The sequence below is a fragment of the Taudactylus pleione genome, unplaced genomic scaffold (assembly GCF_031769625.1).
Source record: "Taudactylus pleione unplaced genomic scaffold, aTauple2 ptg000483l, whole genome shotgun sequence".
In the NCBI taxonomy this organism is placed as follows: Eukaryota; Metazoa; Chordata; class Amphibia; order Anura; family Myobatrachidae; genus Taudactylus; species Taudactylus pleione.
In genome coordinates, this window is record NW_028284885.1 from 3,670,255 (window position 1) to 3,683,915 (window position 13,661).

General features: G+C 41.5%; 1 protein-coding gene across 2 annotated transcripts in view; it reads right to left on the bottom strand.

The window, feature by feature from the left end:
- The window catches only part of CNIH3 (cornichon family AMPA receptor auxiliary protein 3), a 164,193-nt gene that overhangs the window by 22,672 nt on the left and 127,860 nt on the right, over nucleotides 1-13,661 (bottom strand). For both annotated transcript variants that reach the window (XM_088449362.1, XM_088449361.1), the window contains exon 3: nucleotides 12,114-12,161. In XM_088449362.1, the coding sequence (XP_088305488.1) occupies nucleotides 12,114-12,161 (48 nt within the window). The remainder of the gene's footprint in view (nucleotides 1-12,113; nucleotides 12,162-13,661) is intronic.

Sequence of the window (13,661 nt, forward strand, 5' to 3'; positions counted from 1 at the left end):
ATACATTACTAATAGTCATACATCACTAATAGTCATACATCACTAATAGTCATACATTACTAACAGTCATACATCACTAATAGTCATACATTACTAATAGTCATACATCACTAATAGTCACACATTACTAATAGTCATACATTACTAATAGTCACACATCACTAATAGTCATACATCACTAATAGTCAGACATCACTAATAGTCATACATCACTAATAGTCATACATTACTAACAGTCATACATTACTAACAGTCAGACATTACTAATAGTCATACATCACTAACAGTCATACATTACTAATAGTCATACATTACTAATAGTCATACATTACTAACAGTCATACATTACTAACAGTCATACATCACTAACAGTCATACATCACTAACAGTCATACATTACTAATAGTCATACATTACTAATAGTCATACATTACTAACAGTCATACATTACTAATAGTCATACATCACTAATAGTCATACATCACTAATAGTCATACATTACTAATAGTCATACATTACTAATAGTCATACATCACTAATAGTCATACATCACTAACAGTCATACATTATTAATAGTCATACATCACTAATAGTCATACATCACTAATAGTCACACATTACTAATAGTCATACATCACTAATAGTCTGACATTACTAACAGTCATACATTACTAATAGTCATACATTACTAATAGTCATACATTACTAATAGTCAGACATCACTAATAGTCATACATTACTAACAGTCATACATTACTAACAGTCAGACATTACTAATAGTCATACATCACTAATAGTCATACATCACTAATAGTGAAACATCACTAATAGTCAGACATCACTAATAGTCATACATTACTAATAGTCATACATCACTAATAGTCCTACATTACTAATAGTCATACATTACTAATAGTCATACATCACTAATAGTCCTACATTACTAATAGTCAGACATTACTAATAGTCATACATCACTAATAGTCAGACATTACTAACAGTCATACATTACTAATAGTCATACATCACTAATAGTCATACATCACGAATAGTCATACATTACTAATAGTCAGACATTACTAATAGTCATACATTACTAATAGTCATACATTACTAATAGTCACACATTACTAATAGTCATACATTACTAATAGTCATACATCACTAATAGTCAGGCATCACTAATAGTCACACATTACTAATAGTCACACATTACTAATAATCACACATCACTAATAGTCAGACATCACTAATAGTCATACATCACTAATAGTCACACATTACTAATAATCACACATCACTAATAGTCAGACATCACTAATAGTCATACATCACTAATAGTCATACATCACTAATAGTCATACATTACTAATAGTCACACATCACTAACAGTCATACATCACTAATAGTCATACATCACTAATAGTCAGGCATCACTAATAGTCACACATTACTAATAGTCACACATTACTAATAATCACACATCACTAATAGTCAGACATCACTAATAGTCATACATCACTAATAGTCATACATCACTAATAGTCATACATCACTAATAGTGAGACATCACTAATAGTCAGACATCACTAATAGTCATACATCACTAATAGTCAAACATCACTAATAGTCATACATCACTAATAGTCATACATTACTAATAGTCATACATTACTAATAGTCATACATTACTAATAATCACACATCACTAATAGTCAGACATCACTAATAGTCATACATTACTAATAGTCATACATTACTAATAGTCATACATCACTAATAGTCATACATCACTAATAGTCATACATTACTAACAGTCATACATTACTAATAGTCATACATTACTAATAGTCATACATTACTAATAATCACACATCACTAATAGTCAGACATCACTAATAGTCATACATTACTAATAGTCATACATTACTAATAGTCATACATTACTAACAGTCATACATTACTAACAGTCATACATCACTAATAGTCATACATCACTAATAGTCATACATTACTAGTAGTCATACATTACTAACAGTCATACATCACTAATAGTCATACATCACTAATAGTCATACATTACTAATAGTCATACATCACTAATAGTCATACATTACTAATAGTCATACATTACTAACAGTCATACATTACTAATAGTCATACATTACTAATAGTCATACATTACTAATAATCACACATCACTAATAGTCAGACATCACTAATAGTCAGACATTACTAATAGTCATACATTACTAATAGTCATACATTACTAACAGTCATACATTACTAACAGTCATACATCACTAATAGTCATACATCACTAATAGTCATACATTACTAGTAGTCATACATTACTAACAGTCATACATCACTAATAGTCATACATCACTAATAGTCATACATTACTAATAGTCATACATCACTAATAGTCATACATCACTAATAGTCATACATCACTAATAGTCATACATTACTAATAGTCATACATCACTAATAGTCATACATTACTAATAATCATACATTACTAATAGTCATACATTACTAATAATCATACATTACTAATAGTCAGACATTACTAATAGTCAGACATTACTAATAATCATACATTACTAATAATCATACATTACTAATAGTCATACATCACTAATAGTCATACATCACTAATAGTCACACATTACCAATAGTCACACATCACTAATAGTCAGACATTACTAATAGTCATACATTACTAATAGTCATACATCACTAATAGTCATACATTACTAATAGTCATACATCACTAATAGTCATACATTACTAATAGTCATACATCACTAATAGTCATACATTACTAATAATCATACATTACTAATAGTCATACATCACTAATAGTCAGGCATCACTAATAGTCACGCATTACTAATAGTCACACATTACTAATAATCACACATCACTAATAGTCAGACATCACTAACAGTCATACATCACTAACAGTCATACATCACTAACAGTCATACATCACTAATAGTCATACATCACTAATAGTCCTACATTACTAATAGTCATACATCACTAATAGTCCTACATTACTAATAGTCATACATTACTAATAGTCCTACATCACTAATAGTCCTACATTACTAATAGTCATACATCACTAACAGTCATACATCACTAATAGTCATACATCACTAATAGTCATACATTACTAATAGTCATACATCACTAATAGTCACACATCACTAATAGTCATACATTACTAACAGTCATACATTACTAATAGTCATACATTACTAATAATCATACATTACTAATAGTCATACATTACTAATAATCATACATTACTAATAGTCAGACATTACTAATAGTCAGACATTACTAATAATCATACATTACTAATAATCATACATTACTAATAGTCATACATCACTAATAGTCACACATTACCAATAGTCACACATCACTAATAGTCAGACATTACTAATAGTAATGTATGACTATTAGTAATGTATGACTATTAGTAATGTCTGACTATTAGTAATGTATGACTAATAATCATACATTACTAATAGTCAGACATTACTAATAGTCAGACATTACTAATAATCACACATTACTAATAGTCACACATTACTAATAGTCATACATTACTAATAGTCAGACATTACTAATAATCATACATTACTAATAGTCACACATTACTAATAGTCACACATCACTAATAGTCACACATTACTAATAGTCAGACATTACTAATAGTCACACATCACTAATAGTCAGACATCACTAATAGTCATACATCACTAATAATCATACATCACTAATAGTCATACATCACTAATAGTCATACATCACTAATAGTCATACATTACTAATAATCATACATTACTAATAGTCATACATTACTAATAGTCATACATCACTAATAGTCAGACATTACTAATAGTCAGACATTACTAATAGTCACACATCACTAATAGTCAGACATTACTAATAGTGATACATTACTAACAGTCATACATCACTAATAGTCATACATTACTAACAGTCATACATTACTAACAGTCATACATTACTAATAGTCATACATCACTAATAGTCATACATCACTAATAGTCAGACATCACTAATAGTCATACATTACTAACAGTCATACATTACTAATAGTCATACATTACTAACAGTCATACATTACTAACAGTCATACATCACTAATAGTCATACATTACTAATAGTCATACATCACTAATAGTCAGACATTACTAATAGTCATACATCACTAATAGTCCTACATTACTAATAGTCATACATCACTAATAGTCCTACATTACTAATAGTCATACATCACTAATAGTCATACATTACTAACAGTCATACATTACTAATAGTCATACATTACTAATAGTCATACATCACTAATAGTCATACATTACTAATTTGAGGTCAAGAAAAACTAAAATGATTTCAGAATGTTTTTACTAGCTCTATTTTTTGAGCTACACTACTTGCACTATACTGTATGTACATTAGTAATATAGTCATAGTGAAAAGCTATTTTTAAATAATCTGATATTTTCTTGATAGAAAATAAACAGTTTTAATTCAAACAATCACAAATAAGAACACAAAACGTAACAAACATACAGCATACGAAACAAACATACAGCTTATTAAACAAACATACAACATACAAAACAAACATACAGCATACGAAACAAAAATATAGCATGCGAAACAAACATACAACATACGAAACAAACATACAACATACAAAACAAACATATAGCATACGAAACAAAAATACAGCATAGGAAACACACATACAGTATAGGAAACACATACAGCATAGGAAACATACATACAGTATAGGAAACACATACAGCATAGGAAACAAACATACAGCATAGGAAACACACATACAGCATAGGAAACAAACATACAGCATAGGAAACACACATACAGCATAGGAAACAAACATACAGCATAGGAAACACACATACAGCATAGGAAACACATACAGCATAGGAAACACATACAGCATAGGAAACATACATACAGCATAGGAAACAAACATACAGCATAGGAAACACACATACAGCATAGGAAACAGACATACAGCATAGGAAACACATACAGCATAGGAAACATACATACAGCATAGGAAACAAACATACAGCATAGGAAACACACATACAGCATAGGAAACAAACATACAGCATAGGAAACACATACAGCATAGGAAACACATACAGCATAGGAAACAAACATACAGCATAGGAAACACATACAGCATAGGAAACACATACAGCATAGGAAACATACATACAGTATAGGAAACACACATACAGCATAGGAAAGTACTATGTAATATAGGGGCCTATACATGGGGGTGCTTTCTCTTTGCTTGTCGCTTATACTCCTCCTCTGGGCCATCTCTTGTCACTGTCACCTGCCCTGATATCTTTGTCCCATTGCTGAGATGTCTTGGTGGAATCGCTCCCTATGCTGTCACTCAGTGCCCCACAGATATCTTGTGTGGGGGGAATCCCGTGAATCACATATAATTGAATAGGGGACAAATAACTGATTCATTTAATTGAGTCATTAGGCCCCGCCCCCCTGTGCAGAACGCAGATTGCTGGTAAGATTCTCTCCATTCTGCCCAGGTCACTAGGAATACCCCTACATCGTCATACATGGGCTATATCTCGGAACTCAGAGCTAACTGAGAGTTGTAAATGTCATATTCATTCTTTGCATGCTGACATCAATTAGAAGTAAATATTTTCACACCGGAAACATTTTCATTGTTGTGCAGTGTAATTAGATTTGGTCCTGGACCACCAAACCTGTGGCACCTAGTTTGGGAACCACTGGCTTAATCCCATTTCTGGAGAAACTGGCTTGCCCATGTGCTATATGCTACTCTCTAGAAAATGAATATGGAGCAGTACAGCTAGCGAATCAGGGGCTTTGCCTTATCTCAAGGAGCCCGGGAGACCCTGATTGGTCCAGAATCAACCGCCAATGTGGGGCCTATTACATTTCCCCCTTCTGTGCTATAGAACTTTCAGTCAATGACAGAGCTGTGCTTACTGTACTGCGCCTACATTAGAACGCACCGCCCCTTCTCACCAGAGAAGATACAGTAAATTGAGAATTACTACCGGTAGTCCATGGCAATCAGGGCAAATTTAAAGCCTGCGCCATCATCCTTAAGCACTTTACTATTTTACTCTGTGTACTTTACATCACTATGGGGCTTATTCATCATAAGAGGCCCTAAGATTAAAGGCCGTATTCAATTAGGTGCGAAAAGTCAGTCTCTGTGGAAAAGTATTGGCGGTGACGTCATTTTGCCAGGCGGAAACTTATCCCCGTATTCAATTCCAAAGACCTTTCGCCGGTGCGGAAACTGAATGCCTTGGAATAGGCAAAAAAGATTCGCCTATGAAAGCTGTCGAAAAAAAGTGCAGAATTGGGGTTTTGGGGTGCAAACTTGCGGGAACCACCCTGCACCCTTGGGACAGGCCCCCAAGGGTAAACTGTGTCAAAAAAAGTTTAAAAAATACATAAGAACACCTCAAAATATGTCTTTGAAAAAGGGGGCGGAAAAGTACAATGTTGGGGGACAAACTTAAAAACTAGCGAAATAGACTCCAGGGGGGCCCCCAAGTATGTGCCAGGTGGTTTAAAGTTTGCAGGTACTTGCGGTAGGTGGATTTTTTACGTTTATGCTAGCACCCATTTTCATGTACCCCAAATTTGCTGGGACTACTTATTTTCACAAAAAAACCTTTAATACGCTATTTAGCAGCTATTGAGAGTACCCCAAATACCTACAGCAGTTTGGGGGGATCTATAGTGATCCCCAATGTCAGTGCATCTTTTGGGAGGTGTCAGGCTGATTTCCCCAAATCTGGCAACAGGTCTGAATTCACCAGGTCCCGTTTTCACGGATTTCTAATTGAGTACGGGGATAAGCGGGGACGAGCACGATACTTTTTCCCATGGAAAACCTGCGATGTCGATGAAAACTCCGGCATGCAAAAAGTACAGGACTTTTCGCACCTAATTGAATATGCCCCTTTGTATTGAACTCGCTACGAGGATACTTAATCCATCATTGCTCCGGGGAGGGGACAGCTGCTCTGAAAAGCTGTAGCTGCGTTACTGTCGGCATGCGCATAGCTGCCGGGGGAGTCCGTGAGAAGGCGGCGGAGGGATCCGCTCGGATTCCACATGTAGAAGCGGGGCTACGAGAGCAAAGTTTCTCATGAGCAAACTCCGAAAACTTTCAGTTTTCGAAGTTTGCTGGATATCAGAGGGCTCTATCGGACCCCTGATGATGAATGGCCCAGTAACTAAACTAGCGTTTCCGCATGGTTACTGGGCCATTTATCGTTTGATGAATAGGCCCCTAATACCGGTGACTAGTATATAAAGCAAGTTGAATTTTGGTGGCTAGTACTAAAAACAGATCGCGGTGTGTATTTAGACGCCCACCATCCTGTTTTAAGACGCCCACTTTCCCTTAGTGATACACGTCATCTCCAGGAAGTGTATGCAACAATCGGTAACATCGAGTAACATCGGACCATACGCAGAACTTGTGGCTGACCATACCCTACCGCCAGCACTGCGAGTGCTGCTGTGTGTAATTCAGCCATGTAACGTGTACTATGACGCTGCGTCTAATTATGCACGCCTCTGAAACGGCGTTAAGAAGCTCAGACACGCCTGCGTTCGCACCGCCACTCCCCCGTTTCCATCGACCATCCCGTTACCACCCACAAACGGCTCGTCCTGTCACTCAATCTAGCGAGGCGTCTATGTACAAGGGGCGATCGCTTCACGCACGTGCATTGCGTCTTATACTCATGCGCAGATTGCAAACATCGGCAGACTACGTGCGAACGAAGCCTAGCGAACGAGCCTGAATCAGGCCCAGAGACCGCTATGGTAGCTAGTGCACCAATATGACCCCAATCTTGGGGCTAGTTTGCAAAGCTAAGACCAATATATTGTCCAGTATGTAAAGTAGACTCCAATAGGGTGGCTAGTACACAAAAGACAGACTAGGAGCCTAAATTAGGGCCTGATTCAGACCCGGATGCTGGCTAAAAGGGGCCGGCTATTTAAATCATGTGCTCGCACTGCGTCGCGTAAAGCCGCCCACTAAGTAATAGCGAGCGTCCGCACTAGGCGCTCGCACCTGTATAAAGACGCCCCTTTGCCACTCGCCACACACGCCATCTCCGGCAGTTGTAGGATTAATCGGGAACATCGAGAGCCATGGGAGGTGCTCGCAGCGCTTGTGACAGCCTTTTCCCACCACAACATTGCGAGCAGTTCAGGCTAAAATACAACCCAGTCACGTGTGTAATGACGCTACTTGGCTAATTATGCACACTCATTAAACGCCGTTCTGACGGTCGGGCACGCCTGTGTTCGCACATCCACACCCCAGTTTTCAAGCACGTTCCCCTGTTACCACCCACAAACGGCGCTATCTGTCACTCAAAATAGCGGCCCGACTGCGGGCTACGGGTGAGAACTTTCCCATCGCAATGACTTTTTCGCGCACGCGCATTGCGACTCATATGCATGCGCAGATTGCGAGAAATCACTCAATGCGAGCGAGCGCAGCATAGCGTCCGGGTCTGAATCAGGCCCCTTAGCGTCTAGTGTACAACCTGACTCTCCAATCCGGTGAACAGTATATAAAGCAGAGCCCAGCACTGCAAATACATTTGTTTCTTGGAAGTTGGAGTTTCTATCATGTAGCAGTAATATTGTATTCAGGCCAGTTTCCCAGCAAAGTCATGTCATTTCCACTTTCTCCGAGATCCATTACCCAGCTTACGCCGATCACGAGCGAACCTCAGCCAGAGACTGCATGGCATTTCACGCCATAGAAAAGCGCCAGTGAAAAGTTAGTAAAGATTGAACAACGCACTTAACTACCATTCATTTATGCAGATGATGAAGAATGTGGGGTTTATCCATCTTTAAAGCATATTCCAATGAAATATTAATTTTAACAGAGATACAATCAGCGCCAAGCACTCAGCGTTTACTATACTTGTCTAGGTCCCTGGTAGCACTAACGAGATGGAAATGACTGTTTCTGGGATAATTTCCAGCCATTGTTCAGGGAGCGCAGTCCACAGCTGGAGATTTGCCGCCGTCCTATAGCGTCTTAATGTGATGAGTGATGGGTAATACATGAACGGCTCCAGTCTTGTTGCGTTTTTATTTTTTTTAAACACAGCAGTAATTATAGTACACTTTGTACTTTATATTCTATTTATTTCCTCAGAGGTTCATAATGTGGTTATCTAATTTTAAAGGATCGCTGGTAGTAACGTTATTATATAATGTTTATTATCCCTCTAATTATCTGGGTGGTAATACAACATATTTATGCGGGTAGGAGGAGAAGGTATGCACCCAATGTCAAATGAAATTAGATCTGACACTCACTCTCCCTGGGGACTATGGGCCTGATTCAGAGCTGAACGCTCTGACCAGAGCGCTCGCTCTGAATCAGGGCCCTCCTCCATGAAAATGCGAGCGGCCAAAAAGATGGTCGCGATGGAATTGACCATCGCGACTATCGGACTTGCGATGGAGACCCTGCGGTAGGGTCTCCCTGCCACAAGCCCTGGAGTGATTTTGGCTCTATCAGAGCCAAAATCACTCCCACTGACATCACTAGTGATGTCAGTGGGGCCGGCTTCAGACGGTAGGCGTTCCCATGGGAACGCCTCCGTCTGGCAGGCACGCCCCCGGCACGCCCACCAAAGGGGGCGTGCTGTCAATCAACATCGACAGCACGCCCCCTTTGGTGCGAGACCCGGAGCGATGGAAAGCCCTTAGCTCCCCGGGTCTCGCGCATGCGCACGACGGAGCTCCCTCTGTCGTGCGCATGCACAGTGGGGAACATCGACCCGCTTGCGAGCGTACTGCCGCTCGCGAGCGGGTCTGAATGACCCCCTACCATCCACCCACTCCCTCTCCAGAGCCGTAACTAGGGCGCTAAGTGCCCTGTGCCGGGCCCGCGCCCTTTGCACGTGACGTCATGACGTTGCGCATAAGGGAAGCTGGCCCCCGGCACCTGAAGCTGCCGACGCTTACATTCCCACCGCCGGAATCCCAACGCCGGTCACCTAGCAGGGCTGGGGGGAGGGTTAGCATTAAGATTAGGCACTGGGGGGGGGGTAGGTATTAAGGGGGAGGCTTAGGTTTCGGGTGTGGGGAGGGGTAGATTAGGTTCAGGCACTAGGGGGAAGGTTAGGCACCAAAGAGGGATGGTGTGGGCTAGGATAGGGAGGGTTAGCATACCGACCAATAAGTGTCTGCCGACTGCCAGCATCCCATACCCAACCCCTGGGTAAGACGCTCCGGCAGCTGTAATTATGGCAGGTTGCCATAATTCTGGCAAATATGCCAGAAGCAGGGGCCGTGTGCCGCCCAGAGCCCTGTGCACTATGCAGCTGCACCGGCCGCACGCCCCTAGCTACGGCCCTGCCCCTCTCTGTTCAGGTGGGCAAGAAAGTTAAGCCGGTTACACACTGTGCCGACGGAACTGACAATGGGTGGAACTGCCCACACAGCAGCCGATCAAGTAAGCTATACAGTTACCGATCGGCCACTCCGAGTGTGTTCCCTGACATCACAACTGGGCGGGGCTGTCAGTCACCAGCGGTCCCTGCAGCAGGTGTTTGGGCAACACGGCCAGATGCACCGATATCTGCAGATATATCGACCATCTCCGGTGCTGCAGGGCAAATGCGATATATGTCAGTGAGCGACGTTGTTCAGACAGACATATCGGGGGCACACATGAAATATAGGCCAATATATCATTCAGCGTGTACCCAGCTTTAGTCTAACTTTGAGAATTTCTTTCAGATAGATAAAGTACCAACCAATCAGCTCCCGTCATTTTTCAAACACTGACAGTTAGAAGCTAATTGGTTGGTACTTAGGCTTAATGCATGAAGCCCTAGTTCCAATCTTTGCAGAGTCACCCTGCAATCCCATTGATTGCTAGCATATATTGACAGGTGGTTCCCAATACAGATCAATAACCCCTAAAACCGCCCACATGTACAGGACGAGGCCGTCCTCAGCTCATCACAAGTAAACTTGTACATAGTTTATAAGTTATGGCGGTCTCTCAGAGTAACCCTCCCCTGCTGTGTGCTGCCTAAGCCGGGCATAAGCTGTGGCCATGACCTTACTACCTGTCTTACAACACATGCTTATGTGGATGCATTTCATTATAACAGAAGAAAGGGTACAGGTGGAATCCCATAACTCATATATACATTTAGGGGTAAATTAACTAAAGTGAGAGTTTTTAGAAGTAAGGGCCTGATTCAGACCCGCTCGCAAGCGGACAGCGCTCGCAAGCGGACAGCGCTCGCAAGCGGGACAATGGTCCCCCTCTGCGCATGCCTGCTCCGTCACTATGGGTCTCGCTACAAGACAGGGCGGCTGACGATGTTGATTGACAGCTCGTCCCATTTTGTAGGCGGGGAGAGGAGGGGGTGGCTGTACAAACGCAGGCGTTCCCTCAGGAACGCTTGGCGTTTGTGGGCGGCCCTACTCGTGATGTCAGTAGTGGACTTCCTGCTCTATTAGAGCTGGGAGTTCACTCGGGCTTCGAGAGCTGAGACCCTACCACAGCGTTTCCTCGCAAGCCCGATGGTTGCCATAATCGCGACGGGCTGCAGGCCGCTCGCAAAAGCTGTGGGTGGTCACCCACAGCTTAGCGAGCGGCCTGGTAAAATAAAGAAATAAATAAATCCCCACCCTGATTCAGAGCGAGCGCTCGCCAGCAGCAAGCGGCTCTGAATCAGGCCCTGAGTTTTAGAAGAGATGTTGCCCATAGCAACCAATCAGATACTACTTAACATTTAACTAGCACCTTCTAGAAGATAATAGCTAGAATCTGATTGGTTGCTATGGGCAATATCTCGACTAAAACTCACTTCTAAAAACCCTCAATTTAATAAATGTAACCCTTACTGTCCTCTATCACTTACATACAGAAAGCATGGCTCACATTGTACGATGGGTAAGAGGGCACAGGTGCCAAGGATGGGGCACAGCAATGTACGCACCTTACGGAGGAGGAAGCAAATCCGCTCAATGTTTCTCAGTCGTTCCCTCTGTGAAAGAATAAGAAAGAGTGACCGCTGAGACACGTGTGTTACATAGCAGAACCCATTATTATTATCATTTCATCACTTTCTAATACTGTTATTACAATCTAAGGGGGTTACTGATATGGTTATGGATTGATAGATCTACAGTAAAAGGTAGACAATACCTAGATAGACACCAGATGTTAGACAGGCAATAGGTCAACAGGGACAATAGGTCGACATGTTAGAAGGTCGACATGTACAAATTGGTCGCCAGGGTCAAAAGGTCGACATGTATATGGTCGACGCCTGATTTTTTTTCCCAACCCTAATCTTCACCTTAACCCTTCCTCCTGGTGCCTAACCCTAACCGTCCCTTCTAGTGCCTAACCCTAACCCTCTGGTAAGTGCCTAACCCTAAAATAAACCAAAAAATTATGTGTCGACCATTTTCATGGCAACCATTTGCACGTCAACATTTTGACCCTATTGACCATTTGTACCTGTTGACCTTCTTACATGTCTACCTTTAGTGTGTCGACCTACAGTATGTCCCTGTCGCCCTATTGCCTGTCTAACATCTGGTGTCTATCTAGGCATTGTCTACCTTTTTACTGCAGATCTATAGACCGGATACCACTGATATTTGGGTATCTGATGCTCTTACTAAAGTTCCAGACTTCTGATGTAGCGCTTCACCCTGGTCTAGGCGAATATCCTGACTATATGGAATAAAGGGGTCTATTTATTAAGCCTTGGATGGAAATAAATAGGACAGAGATAAAGTACCAGCCAATCAGCTCCTAACTGTCATTTTTCAAACAGAGCCTGTGACATGTTTCTTGTGGGATCAGCTGCACCACCTTCCTAATCAGGTACAGTATTCCTCACATGGGTCACGTCCGGGCTTGGCTGCACCACCTTCCTAAACAGGCCCAGTATTCCTCACATGGGTCACATCCGGGCTTGGCTGCTCCACCTTCCTAATCAGGCCCAGTATTCCTCACATGGGTCACGTCCGGGCTTGGCTGCACCACCTCCCTAATCAGGTACAGTATTCCTCACATGGGTCACGTCCGCACTTGGCTGCACCACCTTCCTAATCAGGCCCAGTATTCCTCACATGGGTCACGTCCGCACTTGGCTGCACCACCTTCCAAATCAGGCCCAGTATTCCTCACATGGGTCACGTCCGCACTTGGCTGCACCACCTTCCTAATCAGGCCCAGTATTCCTCACATGGGTCACGTCCGCACTTGGCTGCACCACCTTCCTAATCAGGCCCAGTATTCCTCACATGGGTCACGTCCGGGCTTGGCTGCACCACCTTCCTAATCAGGCCCAGTATTCCTCACATGGGTCACGTCCGGGCTTGGCTGCACCACCTTCCTAATCAGGCCCAGTATTCCTCACATGGGTCACGTCCGGGCTTGGCTGCACCACCTTCCTAATCAGGTACAGTATTCCTCACATGGGTCACGTCCGGGCTTGGCTGCTCCACCTTCCTAATCAGGTACAGTATTC